Source organism: Blennius ocellaris (assembly GCF_963422515.1).
Source record: "Blennius ocellaris genome assembly, chromosome: 14".
NCBI lineage: Eukaryota > Metazoa > Chordata > Actinopteri > Blenniiformes > Blenniidae > Blennius > Blennius ocellaris.
The window spans coordinates 6,325,033-6,350,589 of record NC_137663.1 but is presented as its reverse complement, the minus strand read 5'-3'; the positions used below and the strand labels follow the sequence as shown (position 1 = coordinate 6,350,589).

The 25,557-nt window shown below is 46.5% G+C and overlaps 2 protein-coding genes across 2 annotated transcripts; both read left to right on the top strand.

Moving 5' to 3' along the window:
• The first annotated feature begins 889 nt into the window (after window positions 1–889).
• csf1rb (colony stimulating factor 1 receptor, b) lies at window positions 890–11,467 on the top strand. Its single transcript, XM_080508497.1, has 24 exons — window positions 890–957; window positions 3,304–3,530; window positions 3,875–4,016; window positions 4,665–4,931; window positions 6,151–6,450; window positions 6,576–6,712; window positions 6,790–6,952; window positions 7,024–7,336; window positions 7,741–7,856; window positions 7,935–8,043; window positions 8,125–8,306; window positions 8,377–8,483; window positions 8,572–8,698; window positions 8,802–8,903; window positions 9,010–9,120; window positions 9,215–9,365; window positions 9,519–9,580; window positions 9,652–9,740; window positions 9,922–10,044; window positions 10,180–10,291; window positions 10,412–10,511; window positions 10,755–10,881; window positions 10,951–11,050; window positions 11,126–11,467. The coding sequence occupies exons 1-24, from the start codon at window positions 903–905 to the stop codon at window positions 11,188–11,190; spliced, it is 3,387 nt and encodes a 1,128-aa protein (XP_080364623.1). The 5' UTR covers window positions 890–902; the 3' UTR covers window positions 11,191–11,467.
• A 2,128-nt stretch (window positions 11,468–13,595) lies between these two features.
• Window positions 13,596–21,188, top strand: tmprss15 (transmembrane serine protease 15; the record flags this gene model as incomplete). Its single annotated transcript, XM_080508496.1, has 26 exons — window positions 13,596–13,707; window positions 13,917–14,041; window positions 14,134–14,201; window positions 14,275–14,417; window positions 14,495–14,689; window positions 14,870–14,986; window positions 15,077–15,179; window positions 15,273–15,382; window positions 15,461–15,598; window positions 15,718–15,867; window positions 16,071–16,176; window positions 16,322–16,472; window positions 16,546–16,687; window positions 17,678–17,767; window positions 17,857–17,982; window positions 18,055–18,201; window positions 18,263–18,373; window positions 18,489–18,612; window positions 18,698–18,786; window positions 19,669–19,740; window positions 19,818–19,962; window positions 20,210–20,388; window positions 20,469–20,564; window positions 20,659–20,798; window positions 20,908–20,962; window positions 21,079–21,188. 26 exons carry the CDS (start codon window positions 13,596–13,598, stop codon window positions 21,186–21,188), a joined length of 3,144 nt encoding a protein of 1,047 aa, XP_080364622.1.
• Between the last annotated feature and the right edge of the window lie 4,369 nt (window positions 21,189–25,557).

Below are 25,557 nucleotides of genomic sequence, written 5' to 3'. Positions count from 1 at the left end.
CATCTTCTGGATGAAGTTGCAAAAGTCACTCATTGATTCCAGACACAGATTTCAGAATCACTTTTTAATTATAAAAAAAAAAATAAGAAGAAAAATCCTTTTGACAGGGCTAGCAGTGCTATCCCCTGACTGCACACTACTGCTGTTCATGAAAATCACAAACAAAAGGGGTGACAAGGCACAGCCCTGGCAGGTGTCCAGCGCCCACCGTGAACAAGTCCGTCGTTGTGCCGATTATATGGACGCGACTCTTACACTGGAGGTACAAAGACCAGATTGCAGCGGTTCCAGTGCTCTGTACTCTCTTAACACCTCCCACAAGACATCTCGGGGGACACGGTCATTTCTAAATGTTTAAGGGGTGAAATGTGTTCTCCCTCAGAGGTAATAGCGTTAGCGTGAGGGCCTTTTTGGGTGAAAATCCTACTTTGAAAGGCAAATTGCAGACGTCCTGTTGGATTTACAGTAGGTCAGCGGTATCGGCGTGTGATTTTTGGGTCTTGATGAGACGAACAATCAAGCTCTGGTTTGATCTCGACAATCCTATGGGCCATAGTGGCCGTTTTAGTGTTTCTCGGTGTTGCTGGAGAGCAAATTCTGGCACCCTGGGGGTTCATTTTTGCATTTCCTTAATTCTTTCGCCAGTCTTGACGAGTGTGTTTAGTGGGTCAAATTTAGGCTCAAAGAGGCGACAGGAGTCAAAAAACAATAATAATGATAAGAAGAAATAATAAGAAACGTGAAACACAATAGAGTCCTGGCCTTTCGGGCTTGGTCCTTAGATATTCTCAAAAATAAGGAGGAGGTGCAACAGGAGGAGCTCCTGTCTGAGTTTGAGGAGGAAGTTGGGTTCAGAGTGAGTTCTCCTTCAGACTGTAGAACTGAGAAAGAGAGAGAACGAGATGTGGCTCCATTCTGTACTGCTGTTGATCGCCCTGAGCTGTTTCTGCTCTGCAGGTAAAAAAAAACCCCAAAACATTCCTGTTTACTATGTGTTTACGCTTTAATTGCTCTTTGTTGTTTCATTTACCTCCTGATGAGGTCTAGAGGAAGACATGAAGTTGAGGTATAACCAGTTGAATTGGTCTGAGAACAAAGAGTCTAGATGAAATGCTATATACTGTACTGAAGATTGTAAAAATCTAAACAAACATCAAAATTCAACAGAGGATCTCTGACTGACTATTATACCTACATGTAAAGAGTTTATCAGGAATAAACAATTCATTCTAAAATAATTTGATTCTCCAACACAACAGTTTGTTTCTTTAAAATCTGTCAATAATGAGTAACAACAAACATCACAACGGTGAGCACAAGAACGAGAAGTGGGCTGTGGAGGGCGGAGCTGTAGCTTTACAAACAAATCTGTTTGTTTTGTTTTGTTTTGTTTTGTTTTGTTTTGTTTGTGTTGCGAGCGTATGTTGTCACACTCACAGCCTCACTTAGTCTCCGGGGTCGTGTCCGGCTGACTGTCAGTGGCAGGTCACACCTGGACAGGTGAGCGCGTTTGTGGATCTTTTTTCCAGGAATAAAAGGAACATAAAAATAAACAAAGCAAGATATTTCTTGATAGACCTCGTTCGAATCGCCCTGGTTCTTGTTCTCAATCAGAACTGATTATCTAAACTGAAACAAGTCAGGCGAGAAACACCTGCTAAACTTTGGTTTTGTGAAACAACCAACAACCAGCATTGGACTAGTTGTTGGCTGGTTTGTGCTGGTGGAGGACTCATAGACTGGTTAAGGCCTGGTGCTTGATTGGTTGTTGGGTGATCGTGGTTTAATACTAGTATTGGCCTGGTTGTGGGTTAGTTTAGTCCTGGTGTTGGCCTGGTTGTGGGTTGGTCCTGGTGTTGGCCTGGTTTTGGGTTGGTTTAGTACTTGTGTTAGACTGTTTGTAGGTTGGTTTAGTACTAGTGTTAGACTGGTTGTAGGTTGGTTTAGTACTAGTGTTAGACTGTTTGTAGGTTGGTTTAGCTCTAGTGTTGGACTGGTTGTGGGTTAGTGTATTCCTGGTGTTGGCCTGGTTGTGGGTTGGTTTAGTTCTAGTGTTCTACTGGTTGTAGGTTGGTTTAGTACGAGTGTTAGACTGGTTGTAGGCTGGTTTAGTACTAGTGTTTGACTGGTTGTAGGTTGGTTTAGCTCTAGTGTTCTACTGGTTGTAGGCTGGTTTAGTACTAGTGTTTGACTGGTTGTAGGTTGGTTTAGCTCTAGTGTTCTACTGTTTGTAGGCTGGTTTAGTACTACTGTTTGACTGGTTGTAGGTTGGTTTAGTACTAGTGTTTGACTGGTTGTAGGTTGGTTTAGCTCTAGTGTTGGCCTGGTTGTGGGTTAGTGTATTCCTGGTGTTGGCCTGGTTGTGGGTTGGTTTGAGCCAGTATTGGCCCAGTTAACAATCGCTGCATTACCACTGAATTTATTCTGAGACAAAAAAAATTAATAAAAACAACGAATAAGAGGGAAGCATGTTTCCACGGCAACCACTTCCTGCTCCACTGCCTGGGCATCGTCAAAGGAGAAGTAAGACAAGGAAGTGGGAAAAGAAGACAACCACTCCAAATGCACACGCAGTGTTTGTGTGTGTGTGTGTGTGTGTGTGTGTGTGTGTGTGTGTGTGTGTGTGTGTGTGTGTGTGTGTGTGTGTGTGTGTGTGGGGGTGGGGGGGGGGGGGGGGGGGGGGGGTCATCTGGTAGAAAATGTGTTTCCTGACTCCATCAGGTTGCAACATAGTGAAACTTGCTCACAGCAGAAATTTGCCCAAACTTCTGTTTGACGCTTCATCTCTGACTTTAGTTTTCTTTAAAGGCCTCACACGCTTTACGCTGTTCAGACGTGACACACTTCCTGTTTAATGAGTTGACACTGCAGAAGCTTGGAGGTCGTGGGTGAAGGGGCAGGGTCAGAGTGAAGTGCACTGTGCGCTGAGAGCTTTTTCATTGTATGTCTCAATAAACACACACACAGAGTGGATTGCTGTTTCTGAGCGTATGAAAAATTCAATGTGGATCAATCTGTAACGTGCCTTCGGTATTCGTCACCGGATCGTGTCCTCTGTTCTTGTAATGAACATCATGAGTCCCAATGGGAGACAGTCAATGGGATCAGTACCCTCCTGCAGGAACTCGCTTTTTATCGTCACTTACTTTAAGTCTGTTTAATCCAACAACCTAAACGAGCAACAAACTGGGCCCCGCCTGGATGGTGTTCTCAGACTCCCGGGGGTCTGGTGCAGGCCCAGGGTCCTTTGAAGACGTCCAGGTATACAAAATGAAGGTTTGACTTCAGCCGTCTTCACTGCAGGTAGTCTCCATGACAACCCAGCTGCAGCCATGACGATGGGCGCTGCCCAGTCACCTGGCCAATCAGACGGTGATCCAAGTTCGTCTCCCCAGCGGTCAGAGCTGGAGACAGAGAGTCAGTGGAAGAACAAAGTCCTGGACCTGCTGACAGAGCTGGTCCTGATCCAAAAGGCGGCTGCCAAGCACCAGGAGCAGGTGGTCCAACAGCTCGGCATACTGGAAACACAGGTTGGTTTGATTTAGCGTGGTTTAGTGTATTTAAGGTGATCTTAGCTACACTTGGCTCAGCATGACCTAGCAAGGTTTAGTTACTCAGCTCAGGGCAGTTATTGGGTGAACTCTGGTTCAGTGTTGGTAAACCTCAGTCATCCAAGATGACCTTGAAGAAGACCTTAAAAACTGAAGCATTGCAATTAGTCCAGACTAAACTGGTGTCACAGAATCCAGATCCCTACATAGTCCTTCAGTTTCCAAATAATTAAGTCGATCATTCTTTATTGTCTCGGTCAGGTCTGACTTGGATTCGCTTACCAAGTTACCTAAACTCACCTGATTTGCCGATGTGTCTCCAGGGGTCCCAGCAGATCTTGGACTTGCAGAATCTGGGTCGTCACCAGAGTCTGTTGGTAGAAAACCACCAGGCATTACTGCTGCAGACATCACGCATCGCCACCACACTACACGAGCAGAGCAAGAAACCCACCGCCAGCAGCCAATAACAACCTCTGACTTTCCCAAGCCACCAAGCCGGTGTCACAGGCCAGCCAATCACTGCCTCTGACTCAATGTGACGCTGTATGTTACTAATCAGAATTGATTCAAACCAGCCAATCAGGACCTGTTCTTACAGAATCAGCCAATGAGAGCAATTATTGCTACAACTAATCAATGGGAGACATTGTTCCAAGACATTTTATGAAACTTGATTTGTTTGATGATGTTTTGATTTTGTTAAATAAAGTTGTTTTGGCAAGGCACTCCTGTGGTGGTCTCTCTCTGTGTGTCGTTGAAACTTATTAAACTGTATTCCTTCTCTCCCGCTCTCTCTCACACACACACACACACACACACACACACACACACACACACACACACACACACACACACACACACACACACACACACACACACACACACACACACACACACACACACACACACACACACACACACACACACACACACACACAGGATGAAACCACCAACTGTGTCAGGGCGAGCTGCCTGTTGCACAGTATGCATGAGTGCTGCCTCCTGCCTTTGATCGGATGTAAACATTGTGTGATATAGACCTGCAGCTCAGATCTTAGTCTGGCTCTGGACTGACATTGTTTGTTTATTTGTTTGTTTGTTTGTCATCAGAACTTCCCAGTCCTCCGGTGGTCCTCCTGAACACCGTCCCGCAGCCGAATCAGACTGACGTGGTTCTGAAAGCCGGTGCTGCTTTCAACCTCAGTTGCCATGGTAGCGCCTCACGCCACCTGTCCAGCACTGCATTGGTTCGTTTGCAATCAAACCGACGACTAGAAGTGAGGAAGTCCAATCCCAGACACACTGGGACGTACAGGTGTGGATACACCAACCCAAGCCTGGAGCACTTAAATAGCTGGATACACGTGTACGTAACAGGTAAGAGCAGCACAAGGCACCTCCTACTCACATCACATACACTCACCTAGTGACATCATAATTGTGATTCAACTAGAAATGGCATGACATCATGACTCGTCTGGTGAAATCTTCATATTCGCTCACCAGAGTCCTGCACTACGAACCGTGATCAACAGATCCAGGATCTGTGTTTCCTGGTTTAACTGATCCAGACACTTTGGCTCCTGATCACCATTACTAACAAGCAGGTCATCAACTCTCTGGTTCAACCCAGACCTTCGTGTGCACGTTCACATGAAAGGGGCGGAGCTTGCAGCGTCTGACCAATCACACAGGGAGAAACCCTGCAGAGCAGTTTCCAGATGACTGAAGGAGCAGTTATTCTCTGAGAATGTGAAGAATTCAAACACATCCAGCAGCTAAAAGCAACTCTGCTGCTGCAGCCAAAGCCTGAACATCCCTGACTGGTTAATGTGTGACTTCATGAGATTAGACCATGATAATTCATCAGGCAATATGAACGGACGGCACTGTGGTCACTCACTCTCACTTTATTCCAGCAGAAAGATTTCAGGATGAACTTCCTCCTGCTCTTCTGCTAGTTGACATTTTCCTTCCAGTAGTTTTGAGGCTGAGTTTCTCTTGTGTGAGTTTTTTGTGCTGGAATATGAATGAATCTCCGTGACGTCACAGGTTTTTCTGCGCTCCATAAATTCATGTTTGTGCAGTTGTGTCAGGTGAGATCATTTACCTCATTGTTCCAGATCAACCCTCGTGGAGAAAAACAGACTTGGAACAAGTCGAGAACAAAAACCTCCTTCAAAGCCTCAGAGACAGGATTTATTTGATTATGTCGACAAGATCGCTCTAAATTCATTTCTCATCTCATCTCCGCTGCAGCTCAGCGCTGAACCCGACCACCAATCACCATCATTTAAGAATGGGCGGGTCCTTTTCCAAGAGATCTGATTGGTCAGGAGGCAGAGCTCTTATCAAGAACATAACCTGCTCCAGAGCAGGTTAAACATTCAGTATGTTACCATGGTGATTAATCCTGATGAGAAGTGAACGAGCGTCGTCGTCCAGAAAACCCAGAGTTAATCCTGGAAGTTATCTTGATAAGAGGAAATGCAGCGCCGTGGTACAGGCCTCTGGTGACATAATTGTTTTTGCTTCTTTTCAACATCATCATGTTCACTCTCCTGGTGACATCATCATCCCCATTGTCTTCTGTCAGATGTGGAGGACAGAAACAGCGTCTTCGTGAGCTCAGCGCGGGATCTCCGGAGCGTGGAGCAGGGAGACGATGTCCTGGTTAAATGTCTTCTCACTGACCCGACTGTCACAAACCTCACCCTCCAATCAGAAAACAAGGAGAGGGGTTTGCCCCCAGGCATGAATGTGACCTTTGACCTCAGGAGAGGAGCCCTGATCCACGCCGCCATGACGACCTTCAATGGCCGCTATATGTGTTCAGGCCTAAGGGACGGAAAAGTGGTCACGTCCAAACCAATCCGATTGCTGGTGGTGCCACGCAGTAAGATGATCTGTCTGTCCTCTCTTGTCTATATTTGACCACTCTCACCCTGGTCTGTCCTCACCTGCCTCTCTATACCTGTCCTCATCTGTCTCCTCTGTTTGTCTCCACCTGTCTGTCTTTAGGGCAGCTTTGGCCCCCGTCTGTGTCCATCGTTCAGGACGAGTTTGTCCGTCTCATCAGGGAGGGGTTTGAACTGACCTGTGTCGGCAGTAACCCCTCCCACTTATACACTCTCAGTTGGACACATGATCATGTACAGGTGAGAGTCAGAGGTCAGAGGTCATACGTCAGCTGTCCTGTCAAACTGCTTTCCAAATTCGGTGCGGTTTGTTTCAGGGGCTGAACGCCACCATCAGCCGTCGTTATGACAATGGCCACCTGTACATGAACAGCACAATGAAGATCTCCGCCGTCAGCCAGAAGCATGCTGGCCTCTACACCTGCAAAGCCACAAACGATGTTGGCACCACGGTGGCAAGGGCACGGCTCCGTGTGCTCGGTACGCAAACAAGGGTGTGATGATTTATAGTGTGATGATGTTGTGGTGTTAATGACTGTCTTTCTCCTCAGACCGGCCTTACCTAAAGATCCACATGCAGCGACACCTCAGCTGGATCACACCGGCTAACACTAGCAACATGCTAACAAGGTTAAAGGCCAATGCCACCAGCAGCTTTCTGTTCACCAACGCTAGCACTGGCAGAGCTCGCGGTGCTAACATTAGCAGCAGCAGAGAGGAAGCGTTTGAAGGTCAAGATGTGACACTGACGTTTGTGATAGACTCATATCCTCCAGTAAAGAACTACAGCTGGGAGACACCAAAACATCTGGGTGGTGAAGATCTCACAGCACACCAGGAGAGCTACACTGCTAAAGGCTACAGGTCAGTATCCAAGGCTTACTACTTGTGTGACTCGCAGGCAAGGATGTTCCTGTCTACAAGTCAGTAGGTTAATGTTTAAAGGCTGCCCAGGTCATGGCTGTAGGTTAGCATATGGGTTAGCATGCTAAATGATAAAATAACAGTTTTGAACAGATGATATCATTGTTTTTTATGCTGATTTATTATTGTTACAGATGTGTATTATGGTGGCATAGTGGTGAGCAATACAAGAGTATTCCAGGTTTCCAACACAGGACACCTAATGCATTTGTACTTTACGCCATGGCTGCTGAAAAATAAAGAACAACATTGATATTCAAGCATTTCAAAGTGCACAAATGCTGTGTTTGCATCAGATTCAGTGAAAACTGACAGCGTATGATCACACTGACTGAATCTTTCAGGTCAGAGTTCAGCCTGATGCTGCGTCGTGTTCGCCAGGAGGATCGAGGTCAATACTCCTTTCATTTTGCAAACTTGTTCTTTAACGGATCGAAAAACATCAACCTACGGATCTACCGTAAGAGCTCCTTCCTCCTCTTCCTCTTCCTCCTCAGCCTCCTCCTCCTCCTCTCACCACTCGACCTCGGTCCCACAGGTCCTCCATCTGCATCTGTCTCTCAGGACGGAGAAACCGTCTCCTGCAACGGCTCCGGATATCCACCTCCCGCAATCGTTTGGTTCAGTTGCCATGGCGCCAGGCATACGTACGTATCAGCGTACTCATTCAAAGACAGAGTCGTTCTGAGGGGACCACCGCAGCCGTTTGACCTTCACCTGTCTTGCAGGTGTGAAGACATCTCCACCAATCAGCTTTCTGCAGGTCCTGTGACCTCACAGGGAGAGGGGGAGGACGAAGAGGAGGACGAAGAGGTGAGGACACGCCTTCCCATGTCACCTGGTGATGACGTCACCATCGAGTGTGAGGCCTCCAACCTGCTGGGAGCCACTCGAGCCGTCTTCAGACCTCGTAGGTGTTGTAACCACAAACATTAAACCAGAGTCTGTGGATGAATTCTGATCGGTGGCCATGCTTTCAGCTCCTCTTCCTCCCACCACAATCTTCACGCTGCCTCTTATTGGAGCTCTCGCCACCTCAGCCTTCCTCCTCCTGCTCCTACTGGTCTTCGTGTACAAGTGCAGACAGGTCAGTCAGTCACATGATCACATGATCACACGATCACGTGATCGGAAGTCACATTCCCACACTGGCCAAAACTGTCTTCGTCTCTCAGAAACCGAGATACGAAATTCGCTGGAAGATCATCGAGTGCACCGATGGCAACAACTACACCTTCATCGACCCCACGCAGCTACCGTACGACCACGAGTGGGAGTTTCCTCGAGACAAGCTGCGACTTGGTGAGATTCTACTGTCGCGTGGCAAAAAAAAAAAAAAAAAACCTGTTAAAACATACAAACATTATGATCAGTGAGAACTAAGTGTATAATTGTGGTCTCTCAGGTGCTGTTTTGGGGTCGGGGGCATTTGGGAAGGTTGTGGAGGCGACGGCGTATGGTCTGGGAACTGACGAGGTGATGCGAGTCGCCGTGAAGATGCTGAAACGTGAGTTCCTGAATGTTCACCGTCCTTCTAATCATGAGCGCCTGTCCGTGTGTCCATTGTGAACTTTTCCCTGTTTTTTTTTTTTGGTGGGGGGGATTATTTTCAGCAAGCGCTCACTCTGAAGAACGTGAAGCTCTGATGTCTGAGCTGAAGATCCTCAGCCACCTCGGTTACCATGACAACATTGTGAACTTACTGGGGGCATGCACACAAGGAGGTGACGGCTTTACTGACAATAATAATATTGTTCATCGCTGATTTTAAGCTGAGCGACATAGAATCCAACCACTCACTTCTTCAATCCCCCCCAGGGCCGATGCTCATGATCACAGAATACTGTCGCCATGGCGACCTGCTTAACTTCCTGCGGGGCCGTACTCACGACTTCCTGGCATCCATGTTGAGTGTGGACGAAATGGAAGACGCAGCTTTCTATAAGAATGTGAACACGCGGCTCCGCAGGTTAGAAAAATACTTATATTTATTAGATTAAGGCAAAGAAGTCTCATATTTATCATAAATACTCAGCTGTGAATGAGGTGCTTGTCGGCTGGGAGGCTGTGATCTCAACTTTGATGGCTCATCTGATCACCAACAACCAATCGTGTTTTGCAGTGACAGCGGGATCTCATGCTGCTCAGAGTATCAGGACATGAAACCAGGTCAAACACACCTGGGTAAGATCCTGCATGTACCTGAACTCATCAGAACACACCTGTCCATCTCAACACGCCTGTCCATCTCTCAGGTGTGCAGACAGACGACCTGTCGGTCGGGGACCTCCTGTGGTTTTCCTATCAGGTTGCTCAGGGTCTGGACTTCCTGTCCTCGAGAAACGTGAGCACACAAACACATTTGTTGGCCATCAGTAACCTTCACAACACACGTCTCTCACCTCCTTGTGTCGCCTGTCCGTGTCTCACCTTTCTGTCTCTCACCTGTGAGTTTCACCCGGCCCTCACCTGTCTCTCTCACTTTGTGTCTCTCCTGGGTTTTTTCTCACCCGTCTGTCTCGCAGTGTATCCACAGAGACGTGGCAGCGAGAAATGTCCTGCTGACTGACGGCCGGGTGGCAAAGATCTGTGACTTCGGTTTGGCTCGAGACATTCGCAATGACGACAGTTACATCGTCCAAGGAAACGTCAGTGCCTCTTTTATTCTTAAAGTCTGTCTGTATTTCCTCCTCATCTTGTTTATGGGTTTAATTGTAGTGGTCTGTGTTCAATTGTGACAATCTATATTTTATTGTGATAGTCTGTGTGTTTTATTTTGAAAGGCCCGTCTCCCGGTGAAATGGATGTCTCCTGAGAGCATTTTTCAGTGTGTCTACACAGTGCAGAGCGACGTTTGGTCCTATGGAGTTTTACTGTGGGAAATCTTCTCTCTTGGTAACCATGACAACGGCGATCCCCACGGATGAAAATGAACAATGACTCAGGATGAAGTCACTTCCTGGCATAAAGAGCTTTCTAGGAGTTTGACAAAACTTCCTGTGTTTACCTGTGCAGGTAGGAGTCCGTACCCAAACGTTGCCGTGGATACCAACTTTTACAAGATGATCAAAGACGGCCGGCACATGGAGCAGCCGGACTACGCTCCCGCTGAGATGTGAGGAGAAACATCGGTCCTCATGTGTCCTCACCTGTCCACAGCCGTCTTAATCTGTGCTCGCCTGTTCTCACCTATCCTCATCTATTCACCTTTTTCTAGCTGACCTCACCTGGTCACACGTCCATATCTGGCTGTACCTGTCCTTACCTGTCCACAGCTGTCCTCACCTGCTCCTATCCCTACAGAACATGTCCTTTTCCATCGAGCCTCACCTGTTCACCCATGTCCTCACCTATCCAGGTATCGACTGATGACACTCTGCTGGAGCCTGGAACCCACCGACAGACCAACCTTCAAAACTATTGGTCAGCTCATCCGCAGGCTCCTCCCCTCCACTGACGACACCTCGCCACAACATGGTGACCAGGTAAGGGGGGGGGTCTTGTGAACCCTCAGTCTCACCTGGCAGGTGTATGTGATTCTTTTCCTTGTTCAGCCGACGTACAGGAACATTGACGAGTGTAAAGAGGAAGAGGATGAGGAGGATGAGGAGGTGGGAGGAGCAACACTGAAGAGAGGAGGAGAAGAGCGAGGCGGTGAGAGATTTTTAAAAAAGTGATATATAACAAACAAACGAACGGCTGCTGATTGACTGATCCTGTTGGTCACAGAGCGCCGAGAAGACCACGATAAAGAGCCTGAGCCAATGATGAAGAACATTTACCAGCGGTCCTGACTTCCAATCAAAACGGTTCTCTCACATTCAAACTGCCAACATCATGTGACAGAGGAGTCTGAAAGCAAGCAACAACTTTATTTCCAATTCTCTGGGGATTTTTGTACTGGTTTGAAACCATTTCTGGAAGGTCTCTGGAGTCTGGGCTGGTGCTGTAATCAGATTACTGGGATTGTCTTTCAAGGAAACTGAAGATCATGTGTCCAGAGTCTCAATGTTATTTTCTTTTTATGAATGAACCATATTGTTCAGAATTTTGAAAAAAAAAATAATAATAATTTTTGTTTTTACAGGTGAATTGTGATTGTATCCGTTTTTCATTCCTTCTGATGAATTAAAATGTGTTTTGTGAAGCTCTTTTATGAGGAACATCTTTGTGGAACAGCTTTGAAAGAAGCCTGCTCACACACACCTGAGTGTTCAGCATGTACCTGACCTTAAGGTGGCGACAGCGCATAATGACAAACAAACAAACAAACAAACAAACAAACAAACGGAGCTCAAGTGTGAATGAAAGCAGGTAACTACTGAAATCTCTCACCACCTGGCTGACAGGTTCATATAGGGGAGAGGGCCGAGTCCAGATTAAACTGACAGGTTTACAGCTGCTGGACTTTAGATGGTGATCAACAACTGAGCTGACGCCAACAAACACGCCGTGTCTGCACACACACACACACACACACACACACACACACACACACACACACACACACACACACACACACACACACTCATGAAATTATGTCTCTCTAACTAATTGTGAGAGAAACATGATTTGTGGTGCTGGTCTATGGTTTTCAGGGGTGAGCAATCAACGTGCTACCATTAAAATAAAGATCTGAAAAGTATTTCACTATAAATGCAGAGTCACCGCCCGACAAATGGCTGGGCAGGTTCACCTTGGTTGGCCCACAGTGGAGCAGCAGCAGAAGACTGTCTGATGTGCTGCAGCTGCCTGACTGGGCCGCCTTCTTAGAAAGTTCACGTCTTTTCAGGCCGAGCATGGCCACACTCCAAAATACCTGCAGGATGAGATTGCTGGAACTCATTTAAGAGGATATGAGCGGTGCGTCAGCCATTGGGTGTAAAGACCTGACGATACAAATTGTCAAACCACACAAAGATGTCCATGACAAATCCATGAATTTGTGAAGGAGCTGTGCTTTTTCACCCAGAAAAGGAGCAGCTGACTCTGTGAATCGTAGGACCTCACCGTACGAAGTTGTGAAGCCGTGCTCATGGAGGAGACTTACAAGATCACAACTGTCATGTCATGTCATGCCCTACTGTGGTCAGAGTCCACGTCCCGGTCGTATGGCTCTGAATTGAGTGACTCGCACTCAGATTTCCTGGTTCCATCGCCACCTGAGACCAAGTCTGGAACCAACTTCAACAAAGTCGCTCTGAGAGTGTTGGCCGGCGTACACGTTGCTCAGTCATAACTGGCACTGTTGTATTGATGTGCTTGACGACAGGATGAATTCCAGCCTCATCCAGATCAGCCGCCTGGACTACCTTCAGCCTTTTCACAATTAACACACACGATAACCAATTGGGGAAGCGCAGCCTTGTAACTGCACAATGATGATGTCCTTATTCATGCAGTCTGTCAACTTGCATGTTTTACGTACAGGCTGGTTTGACAGTCCTTCAGGTACCAGGCCTGCCTCCAGGCTCTCCTGCTGGATCATCCTGAGCAGGTTTGCTCAGCTCCATTTGATGCTGCCGGTTGGTTTGACTGTGACTCCTGTGTTTGTTTGAATCAGTTCAGCTCCTCTTGTTATTTGCTCCACTATTAACGAGGAAGTAAAATAATCACATCGTCCACTGTGTGCGCTGATGGTGACATTAGCATACCACACGAGGACTTGACAAGTGATTTGATGGAAATTCATCACAATGTTTTAGAGCAAGACCACAGTGGGTGATGGCTGGAGCTGGAGGTTGAGAGGTACCTACTGGATGACACACACACACACACACACACACACACACACACACACACACACACACACACACACACACACACACACACACACACACACACACACACACACACACACGCACGGGCGGGTGTTCAAATGTCAGCGTCATAAATCATGAAATCATTGCTGTTGTGAGTCAGCAGCTGATTAGTTGAGTTTATCTCAGAAACAGAAATATTAACGTTATTGATAAGAAGTGATTTTCATTTAAAAAGTGGGCCGACCGGAGAGACACACAACAACAACAGGTAGGAGGAGCAAAAAGAACACACTCATACACGCAGCTGTGTGTTGAATGGGTGTTGTTTTTGTCGTGTGTTGAGCTGTGCGGTAGTTGTGTTGTGTTTGTGTACTAGGCTTGTGGTGTTGTGTGCTGGTTGTGTTGAATACCACTTGTGTGTTTGTGCAGCGGTAAAGATGAAGCCTCGTCTGTCCTCTCTGGAGTTCCTCCTCATCTTCATCTCGTTGATCCTTCTGGTCTGCTGTGTCGGACTCATCGTGGTTTTGTGGATCAGCCTTCAGCCTGAAGGTAAACACACAGCCAATCACATCGCTGTGTGTGTGTGTGTGTGTGTGGGGGGGGGGGGGGGGGGGGGGGCAGTGGTGGCCTAGAGGTCAAAGAAACAAGCTTGTCTCTGTAGGCTTTCTAGGTTTGAATCCCACTGCCGTGAATTTACCACTGAAAACTGAATCATTGTCTGTCACGTCTGTGTGTCGTGTCTGTGGTTGTGTGTCCAGGTGTGGCCGAGCCGGTGCAGCTGAGAGCTCGGATGATCATCACTGAGGGAGCGGAGTTCTCCGAGCAGCTGACCAACTCCAGCAGTCCAGAGTTCAAATCCCTGGCCTTCGACGTGCAGACTCTGGTGAGCTCCACACAGGAAACGGAACCTCCAGCAGGAACTTCCACCCTCTAGAACAACACCTGATCACAGTCTGACTTCTGGTTGGGCCACAGGTGTCTGCGGCGTTTGGTTTCAGTGAGCTCAGTTTGGCGTACAAGTCCTGTCAGGTCCGAGAGTTCAGGTCAGTGGCATCGTGTGACATCACTGATTGACTGATGATGGCTGATGAACTGTTGTTGGTTTTTGACCTCCAGTAACGGCAGCATAGCGGTGACCCTTGACCTCTGGTTTGTTCACCTGGTTGATGAGAGGGAGGTGGTGCAGCAACTGGGGGCGGGGCTTCAGGAAGCTGGTGGCAGTGGATTGGTTATCGACAGGGACAGCATTCAGATCACAGGTGAGGTCATTGTGAGGTCATTGTGGGGTCATTGTGGGGTCAAGGTGAGGCCACTCAACCACCTAAACTTTCTGCAGACCCATCTCAGGTGGCACCACCTCAGGTGACAACAACCCCCCAGACCCCCCAGACCCCCCAGACCCCCCAGACCTCCCAGACCTCCCAGACCCCCCAGACCTCCCAGACCCCCCAGACCTCCCAGACCCCCCAGACCCCCCAGGTGACGACACCTCAAGGGACGACCGCCGCAGCGAGCAGCAGCACAACCACAGGTGAGACGCGTCCAGGTGTGTCAATGCTGGTGTCTTGGTTTTGTTAACAGTTGCATGTGTGTGTGTGTGTGTGTGTGTGTGTGTGTGTGTGTGTGTGTGTGTGTGTGTGTGTGTGTGTGTGTGTGTGTGTGTGTGTGTGTGTGTGTGTGTGTGTGTGTGTGTGTGTGATGTCCTCAGTAGTGTGTCGTCCCAATTTCTCCCCTTGTGCTGACGGCGTGACATGTGTACCAACCTTTCGACTCTGTGACGGTGTTTCTGACTGTCTGGATGCCTCTGATGAAACTGCTGCTCTCTGTGGTTTGTATTCAGTCTGTGCCTGTCTATGTCTGGTGCCGCAGTCTGTACCTGTCTGTATCTGTCTCAGCACTCCTCCTATGGCTTCCACAGGAACACTGTGTGATGGGCAGTTTGAGCTGAGAGGACCGAGCGGTTCGTTCGGATCACCAAACCCCAAATCTCTGAACGGAAACACCTGTCGGTGGATCATCAGGTAACAGATACTCCAACAAACAATGACGCACACAGTATAACACAGTGTAAGTTAGTACTTTCATTGTGTGAATTGTTCTTTGTGTGGTTGCAGAGTGGACAGAGGTCAATCCGTCAAGGTCAACATTCACCAGTTCGAACCCAACGGCCACTCCACAACTTTGAATTTTTACGAGGGCGTTGGAGAGGACAAGCAGCTTACAGGTGAGCTGCAAGAGACACAGAGTCGGACACGATGAACACACCCTACTGACCTCTTGGACGTCTCCCTGTGCTTGACAGCTCACTTCTCAGTGTTCGAGTCGCCCGGCGTGGTGTGGCTGCTCACAGATCGGTCCACAGTGGAATTCAATGCACAGGATTCTGCCACATCAGCCTTCAACGCCTCATACACCACCGCTGACACCAGCAACCTGTCCAGTAAGGAGGAGGGGTGGAGGGAGGAGGGAGGAGGGAGGAGGGAGGAGGCAGGAGGGAGTGAGAAGGGGTGGGCTGGTTTTTGGGGAGATTTTTGACTCACAGCCTGCTTTTCTGTTCAGACCAGGAGAAGCTGACCTGTACTTTTGAGCAAGGCATTTGTTTCTGGAGGCAGCCGCAGGACGACAGTAATGACTGGATTCGAATCCGAGGTCCCTCATTTCCTCCGTCTACTGGGCCGAGTGTTGACCACACACTGGGAAACAGCTCAGGTGGGTCACTTGACCCGTGTGTGTGTGTGTGTGTGTGTGTGTGTGTGTGTGTGTGTGTGTGTGTGTGTGTGTGTGTGTGTGTGTGTGTGTGTGTGTGTGTGTGTGTGTGTGTGTGTGTGTGTGTGTGTGTGTGTGTGTGTGTGTGTGTGTTATTTGATTATTGGAAGACATTGGATGATTTCATGTGACTTGCTGACCCTCAGGTTTCTACCTGGTGACTCCGACCAGTCCTGGAAGCTGGTTGAAGAGTTTCTGGATCCAAAGCATTCCTCTGACTGCGTCCACTGAGCCAATGTGTCTCAGCTTCTGGTACATACTGACATAAATATACCAACAACACTAACAGCACAACACCCCCCCCCCCCCCAACCAAACACATAAAACGGAACATAGTTTGCAACGTTAACAAATAGTGTCAATGTATGAAGCCATGGAAGCATTTGCATGTAAACAGGTTCCACATGTTCGGCCTGGACGTCCATCAGCTCAGTGTCCTCCTGCTGTCACCGTCACCGCCCGGCTCTGTGGTGTATCAGAGACGCGGTAACTATGGCGACAGCTGGCACTACGGCCAGGTGACCCTGAACCTGAGCTCTGGGGACACGGTCAGTGACAACACAGTGACATCACAGCGACATGTCAGGTGGTCGGTCCGGAGCTGACCTGTGACCTCTGCAGGTGATGTTTGAAGCTCTGAAGCATCGAGGCATCTTCAACGACATTGCTCTGGATGACATCGCGATGACCTCTGGTCCCTGTGGCCCCGCTCCCCCTGACCCCACCACCGTACCGCCTCCAACAACAACACCACCTTTACCAAGTAAGAGTTACTCAAAGCCTCCATACCAGGTAAACCTCAGACGATGACCCCATACACAAAAGGAGTTAAGCCACGCCTCCATACGCAGACCACGTCCCCTCCTGACACTTAGCCTTGTGCCCGCAACACACTGCAATTTTCATTCTCTGCAAACAACCGTGAGAGAATCATGAGGACATCTATCCCAGGTCACACTGTGAGACCAGTTAAAGAACGTTGTCATGGTCTTGTGACCAAAGACAACTTGAGAAAAAATTCTGACAGCGTCAGGAATTTGGGGTGATCGTGACCGCTGCTGAGGCCTACGTCAACTCACCAACCAATAGAAATACAGCATGACATGACGTACTGATAAGCGCTACACTAGTACCTATTTGAAGCTTTCAAGATTTCTCTGCAAACCCATGAATGCCACAATGGCGAAGGCTTCGCTAGTCTCTCTTTCATGATTGATTGGCACATGCTTGTGACATTATATTCTTTTACAATCACGTCGACTCGCGTACATCGTACAACACATTCAGCTTGTGTTTTCGTCATGCAGTCTGCACACAGCAAAATTCATGTTGTGACCCAAAGTGTATTATGTCGTACTTTGTGGCTCGCTGTGAACGTAGAGATTGTTGACGTCGCGCAGGTTGCAGCCTGGCCTTAGAGCCACGGCCCAAAACACGGTATGACATAGACCACACCCTCAAGATAGGCTGGGACAGGTGGTCAACGTTCCACTTTGGTAGACATTTTCAACAAGTTCAGTTTTCAGTGACTCCGAGCAGAGTTGTTATCTAAACAGTCCGTCAAAACACAAAAAAAATTTCAATTTTCTCTTGAAAATGTCGCGTAAATGAGACCTTAGACCTCAGAAGGGTTCTGGTTTTAATGTGCTCATTTCTGAAACATAGAACAGTTTTTTTTTTTACACCACTCACAAAGGTAAGTGAACACACCTGTGATCCATTCTGACTCCCTCCCTCTCTCTGATTGGCCCAGCTGACTGCGGCGGACCCTTCGACCTCTGGGAGACAAACTCAACATTTAACTCGCCAAACTACCCACACTCGTATGGGAGTAACTTTAAGTGTGAGTCTGTACTTGTCTGTCCCTGTTTCATCTTCTCTTTACCTGTCTACACCTACCACCTGTATTTTACCCATGATGCCTTGCTGCAGGTGTATGGACTCTGCACGCTGACGTGGGCCAGAACATTCAGCTGCACTTTGAGGACGTCGACATTGAGGCAGCAATGGATATGGTGGAAGTTCGAGATGGGGCGGGGCCTAACTCCACTCTGCTTGGTGAAGAGCTGTTTCAATCAAGGATTTTGGCCGCTCACCTGTGCAGGTGACCTCATTGCAGCTCTGTTTCAGCCGTCCTCACCGGCAGCGATGGCCCCGCCCATGACTTCTACTCAACCACCAATCAGATGACAGTGTGGTTCTTCACGGATGACTCCTATCATTCGGATCGTGGCTTTAAAGCCAACTTCACCTGTGGGATTGGTCTGGGGCTACCAGGTGAGCTGGACTGAAAGGTCAGGTGTCTGGTCAACGTGATCATGTGTGTGTATGTTGGCAGCTCCGTGCACCTCTGGCCAGTTCCAGTGTGGGACCGGACTCTGTATCCATGGCAGCGGTCAGTGCAACGGTGTGGTCGACTGCCCGGACGGCACCGACGAGGTCGACTGTGGTAAGGTAGTACACAAGCTTCCAGGGGTGGTCAGACTAACAGCCTGTCACTACGGCAACCAAAGACATGCCTGGTGATTTGCGAAGAATCTAACCAAGACGCCTGCGTGTACCAGTCCACCTTCAGGACAGCGGACCAGGCCGCCTTCAGGTGCAGCTTGGTTCTGACCTCTTTACCGTTTGTGCTGACACCTGGACCCCTCACCTGTCCAACCTCACCTGTCTGTACCTGGGATACAGGTAACCTTGCCTGTTTGACAAGAGCAGAACCAGGAAGTGTTGAGATCCAGACTCAGACCCGGTTCTGGTTCTGACTCTCTTTTAGGTCTGGAGACGCCTCAACTCTGCCGGCTCAACCCCAAGACTCACCGTTTGTAAACATCACACTCGGCAGCAGTGGAACCATCGAGACCAGTACAAGGTACTGAGAACCAGAACCAAGACCTGACCTGGGATCAAAACCAGATCCAGATTCAAACTAGAATATTCCAACACAGAGAGTGAAGTCGAAACATGCATTTTAAAACTAAAGCTAAAAGTTGAAGTCTGAAATTAGATTCACAACTTGATGAAGAAATGCAGCCAAAATCCTGAATCAAGAACCAGCAGATTTAGGATTTAGACCCAAGACCCAAATTCAGAACCAGAGGCTAATCTTGATTTAAAATTAGATCCTGAAGCAAGAATCATGAACAGAAACATGAACATGAACCAGATCCCAAACTAGGATCAAAACATCACATTGAAACCAAACTATGGCCTGATCCTGACATGAAAACCAGAACCAAAACCAGAAACAAAACTCAGGATCTAACCCAAGAACCAGGAAAGGGCTCGGAACCATATCCAGAAACAAGTTCTAGAATCAATAATGAGATGAAGAAACAAGAACCAAAGTAAAACTGCACAGCTTTGAGCAGAAACTAAAACCAGATCCTGAATTACGATTAAATATGGTCAAAATAAAACACGGACTGGTCCTGACACAGGAACCCAGACCAGGACCTGAATCAAGAAATTGACTGAGAAACAACTAGATCCAGAAGCAATGGCTCTATAGATTCCTCCCACCAAAATACAAAGAAATTAAACAAATACGTGAGTCATTTTTTCAGACATCCTTCATGTTTATTCATTTGTGACATTTACAGTGAAAACTGCAGCAGCAACCAAGTGACTCACCTGACCTGCACCTACCTGCGTGAGTTCACAACAGTACCTTGCTAAATACCAGGAGACCGGCGCCGTGACGTCAATGTTTCCTGGTGTCTCAGTGAACGAGTCTCTCTGTTTCAGCTTGTGGAGTCCGCCAGGTTACAAATGTCACGGTTCAGTCGGAACAACTGGACGACCGTCCATCCGATACAGGTGTGTGCTTCCTCTTCTTCCCTGGAGACGGAACGTGACCCGAGGCTCACCTGGTCCTGGTTGTTCTGACCTGTCAGGTACGGGCCTGGTGGTGGGCGGGACCAATTCCGCGAAAGGGAAATGGCCATGGATTGCGTCTCTGCATTGGAAGGGCAAACATGTGTGTGGAGCCTCGCTAATCGCCCGCGATTGGCTGCTGACGGCGGCCCACTGCGTCTACGGGTGAGAGGTCACGCCTCTTGTTGTACGCAACTTGGTGACGAATTCCTCGGAGTGCTGAACCATGTTTTTTTTTTGATACAATCTATTATAATCCGATGTTCCTGAATCGCCAAGTTAGCTTTTCATTGAAGAGGAGGTCCAGAATGTAGAGTGATGACACATGTAGAGGTCATAATAGAGCTGGAGTTGAGCGGCAGGTGATTCTAGAGCTGCAGTACATTGGTATCACACTGAAACGTCTCTCCAGAAAGAACGAACTGGAGTCCTGGGTGGCTTTACTCGGAGTTCTCGCTCAGAGCAACAAAAACCCGGAAGAGGTTCAGACCAGACGAGTCGATCGGATCGTCATGAACCAGCACTACAACCGGCTGAGCAAACACGCCGACATCGCCTTGATGCACCTGCAGGAGCCCGTCAACTTCACCCGTCAGTACCACCCTCCAAGACGGGTCTGATGGCGCCATTGAAAAACTTTGTGACTAAGTGTGTGTGTGTGTGTGTTTCAGAGGGGGTCCAGCCAGTGTGTTTGCCAACTGAAGGTCAAAGTTCACCTGCAGGAACAAAGTGTTTCATCGCTGGTTGGGGACGAGATGCTGAGGACGGTAAAGCAAGAGGACGTCTTTCACCTGCCTCTGTGTCTCACCTGTGTGTGTGTGTGTCTCACCTGTGTGTGTGTGTCACCTGTGTGTGTCTCAGGTGACCTTCCAGACATCCTCCAGGAGGCCGTGGTCCCTCTGGTGAATCAGACTGAGTGTCAGAACAAGCTACCTGAGTACACCATCACCTCTGGCATGCTGTGTGCCGGATACAATGAAGGAGGGATTGATACCTGCCAGGTAATCTGTCACTGGGATCCTCCCAGACTCACCTGGGTCGCCCAAGAAAAATAGGTGGAACGGATTTGGACTCACCTGAAGACTCTTAAACTGTCCTTTCGGTTACCAGGGGGACTCTGGCGGTCCACTCATGTGTCTGGACGATGGAAGCTGGACTGTGATTGGTCAGCAAACACACACACACACACACACTGACATCCACAGACACACATTAAAAAGCAGGAAGTGGTTAAAAATGTAAAAAAAAAAAAAAAGCTGTTCTCTGATTGGTTCCCGCCAGGTGTCACATCCTTTGGGATCGGATGTGGGCGTCCTGAGAGACCCTCCGTCTACGCCCGGGTCTCCGCCTTCAGCACCTGGATCACCCAGACCCGACGCTCCTCCTCCTAATGCCCATACTCTTCCTCTTCTCATTCCTCTTCCTCCTCCTCACAACTCTTCATGCTGTGTATCAATTTCTGTTAAATAAAATAAAAAAAATAAGAAAAAAAAGAATCCATCAATTGTGGTTTAATATTAGTGCTTGACAGTGACATTAAAAATATATATACCTTGTTGTAATCTTCAATTTTCCCCCAACTGTTGCTGAATTGGGTGGTGTTTGGACACTGCCTGAGCTCCACCTCCAAAACATTCCACAACCTCACTCCACATACAGACAGACAAAAAGACTTGAGTGTTGTGTGGAATCTACTGTTTTAACAAGCTTCTCTCCAGTTGGGATCCACATCTCTGTTAAGTTTGGAACATTTGTAGAACGTTGGTGGTTAATTGCTTTACACATTATTTGTGTTTTTCAAAAATGTACCATGTCAGTGAATTCTGGTATTTTTGATTTTAAGAAAAGTGAATTTGTCTGATGTCTAAACCCAGTTTAATGAATGATCCCGATTGCTCTCTTTTTGTCAAATTGACAGTAGCTGTAGTAAACCTCTGCTCAGTCATTTAGATATGGTAACACCAGTGAACAGTATAATATGTGGAGCGATTTGTGGTCCAGGATGTATTTTTACTTAATCCATTACTGAAATGCTTCTTGATATTTTGTACCGAAGGTGTTTTTTTTCTTCTGACATTTCCTATTTATTTTATCAACAGCTAAAACGCTAAGAAACTTACTTGCATGAACTCCCTCAATTTCCTCACCGTCTGCCTTTAACTGTGCATGTGTGTCCCTTTCAGCGCTGTCCAAATAACATGGATTTACTTCTACTAAAGGTTAATCATGACTTTTTTTTTTTATGTTCAGCCACTTTTTTAGTTTGCAAATTCCATCACATACAGTGTCTGCACTCAGACAGAAACAGAAAATAGCCACAAAAGTAACTTTTAGAAATGTTTTGTTCCTTGTTTCTCTTGCTGGATCTGGCAATGCTCCTCTCAACCTTATTTATTTTATTTTTTTAACTTTTACTATGAAAAAAACAATACAATTGCAAACTCTTGTAGAGGAAATGCAAACTCAGAAATAAACAAAGAACATGTTTAAGGACCATGCTGGGGAGCATTTACAAAGTCATCTTCAATAATGAAACAGTCGTCGTTTAAATCGAAATCAAATCTACTGAAAAGGAGCAACCATCAAACGAGTCAATGTCAACAAAAGAAAAAAACATCTTTAAACAATAACAATTTGGATATCTGGTGATATATATATATATATATATATATATATCCTGCAATTTTCCACTCCTTCAATTTCTGCAGTGCTGAAAAATACAGTTTAAATTCGTTAAGAAAACAAGGAAATGATGGTTTCTTATTTCTCCATTGGAACAGCGGATGTGATATTTCACTAAAAGAATGACAATATTAGTAATGTCTGAGTGAGCCGGGTTTAAATCATTCATAAAAAAAAAAAAAATGTGAGTTTCATTGAGAGCGGGCTATCTATCTATTAGTTTCAGTGATAACCAGTATTTAATATCCAACCAAAAATGTTTTATAATTAAAGAGTGAACAAACAAATGTTCTCAGGTTTCTTCACTGGAGTTACGCAATGAGCACACATCTACTTCAAATTTGAATTTATTATTTTAAAGTGAGTCTACTTGACCTTTGTGGATATGGGCCATTTAATAGATTTTGAGTAAGAATTAATTATAGTGGACTTCCTTGTGTTGTTCAGCACACTCTTAAATGGAAATCTGTTGTAATCATAATAAATTATTTGGTTCAGAGCATCACTTATGGAGGGCTGACTGTGCTAAAATTAAATAATTAAATACACCATTAAACAATTAATTAAATGTGTCATTAATTAATTACAATTTTAATTAAATATATAAATGTGTCATTAAATGTGTCATTAATTAATTAAAATTCAAATGAAATATACAAATGTGTCATTAATTAATTAAAATTGAAATTAAATATATAAATGTGTCATTAAATGTGTCATTAATTAATTAAAATTGAAATTAAATATATAAATGTGTCATTAAATGTGTCATTAATTAATTAAAATTGAAATTAAATATATAAATGTGTCAATAAATGTGTCATAAATTAATTAAAATGTGAAATAACTTTATGTAAAAACGTATATAATTATTTCACGATGTATTTAATTACTTCATGGTCAGGTGTTGCAGGGCTTCGTGAATTCATTTTATCAGTCACACTGACCCATCAAACTCAGTGGGCGGGGCCTGACACCTGATTGGTTCCCCTGCACATCCAGTCAGACCAGACGGATCTCAGATAAAGGATCGCTGCAGAGCAAGTGACTACATTCGGACACACTGGGTGGCGCTAGATGTTAAAGTCTGCTCCTGACTCACTGTGGAACTCCAGACTCGTCTTGTTTCCACCATAGACTAAATCTACATTTTCTTCTGATTGATAACTTCTTCTGCTTCTGCTTCATCATGCGTGTGTGTGTGTGTGTGTGTGTGTGTGTGTGTGTGTGTGTGTGTGTGTGTGTGTGTGTGTGTGTGTGTGTGTGTGTGTGTGTGCATTGTTTGACCTATTATGGTTTAGTCAATGTTTTTAACATTAAAATAAGCCAAACCATGTGTCCAGTAACAGACCTACATGCAGCAGCGTGCGGTGGTGTATCATCAGGGCCAGCAGCCTGCTTTACAATAAAAAAAACAGCATCAAATGCCAATAGCAGCACCAATCTAATCCGGAGAAAGTAAAAAAAAAAAAAAAACTAGCATCACCATCACTTGTAGATTAAATCCATCCTGCTGTAAAATGCTGCACAAAGCCTTTGTTGGTCTGAGTTAGCTCATACATTTCTGGTGTCGGTCTTCTTCTTCTTCATATCACAATTGAAAAAGGTCCTGAAGCAGGTCCTCTATCATATCATGGATCTTGCTGTTAAATTAGCCGCCATCACTCCAGAGTAGCAGATAATAACAGAGTCATCACCACCTGCCCATGAGCCAAGCAGTCAAGTTCATTTCAATGACGACACCCAGACCAGCACTAGAAACTCTGCTGGCCCTAAGGCGGTCTGTTAATAACACATCAAAATGTGATTGGCTGATGATACTGTCACTCAACATTTTAACCCAATAGCAGCGTCCAGCTTCCATCAGAGGTTAGCAATGCTTTCCTAAGGAGCTGTGATGCATTCAGAGGACATAGGAGATTTGAGCTCCACAAAATAGAACCAGTCATCTTCTGGATAAAGTTGCTAAAGTCACTAATTGATTCCATACACAGATTTCAGAATCACTTTTTAATGATTAAAAAAGAAAAAGAAAATCGTCTTTGCCCCTGACTGCACACCACTGCCTACATGTATATTGTTTGCCGGAAAGAAAAGCAGGTGAAGATCAGTTCAGTATTCAGCGAGTTATGATTCATTAAAGTCTCTGACACTTCATCGCTCCTGTCAAACGATTCCACTGAACATAACCACCGTGTTTATAAACTGTAGAATCCATTCTAGTGGTTCATGTGGTGACGTTTGAATCTTGGTCACAGGCGGTTGTTGTGGGGGCTCCTCTCAAGAAAAGTTCCTGCAGATCCTCCGGTAACTGAGCATTAGTGATGATCGAATTTGAATGAATCGTTCAAAACCCGCGAGTCACTTTACTGAACGGTGACTCACGAGTTTTCACGTTCATTAACTCGTTCACTGAGTCATTCTTCCTACAGCCTCCAGCTGCAGAGAGGAAAATATAACCCTGTTCTGCAGCTCGTCTAACTTTAGTCGCCCTGTGAGAAAAGCAGCTGTAATGCTAAAAGAGCTGCTAAAAGAGCTGCTAATAGAGCTGCTAAAAGAGCTGCTAAAAGAGCTGCTAATAGAGCTGCTAAAAGAGCTGCTAAAAGAGCTGCTAAAAGCAGCTTGTAGCCGAGCCGCTAACGCTAGCTGCTAAGCACAGCAGTTTCCGGCTCCTTACATTCACATGAGGCTTTCAGCAGCTTGAGTCAACTCATAGGTGAAGTTCAGCACGGATGACCGACTCACCTCGTTTCACTCGTTCAGCTCACATGCCCGAGTCAGCTCGAAACTCGAAAGAGTCGTTCACTGAATCGGTCAGTAGCACTTCCGCTGTGTCGTTCACCTCGTGAGCGGTGAGGCTCCGCCCCTCCCTCACCTGAAAATCTGCAGCGGCGCTCCGCTCAGAAGGTTTGTGAGTGACGGCGGAGAAAAACAAACACACATTGTTTGTTTATTGTGTATTTATCCATGTATTATTCATGTCTTTATCTCTACAAGCTTTGTGAAACAATGTTAAACTGCCACTGTAGCGTGTATTGTGTTACATTTAATATTGTCCCCTATAATTAGTTCTGCCCT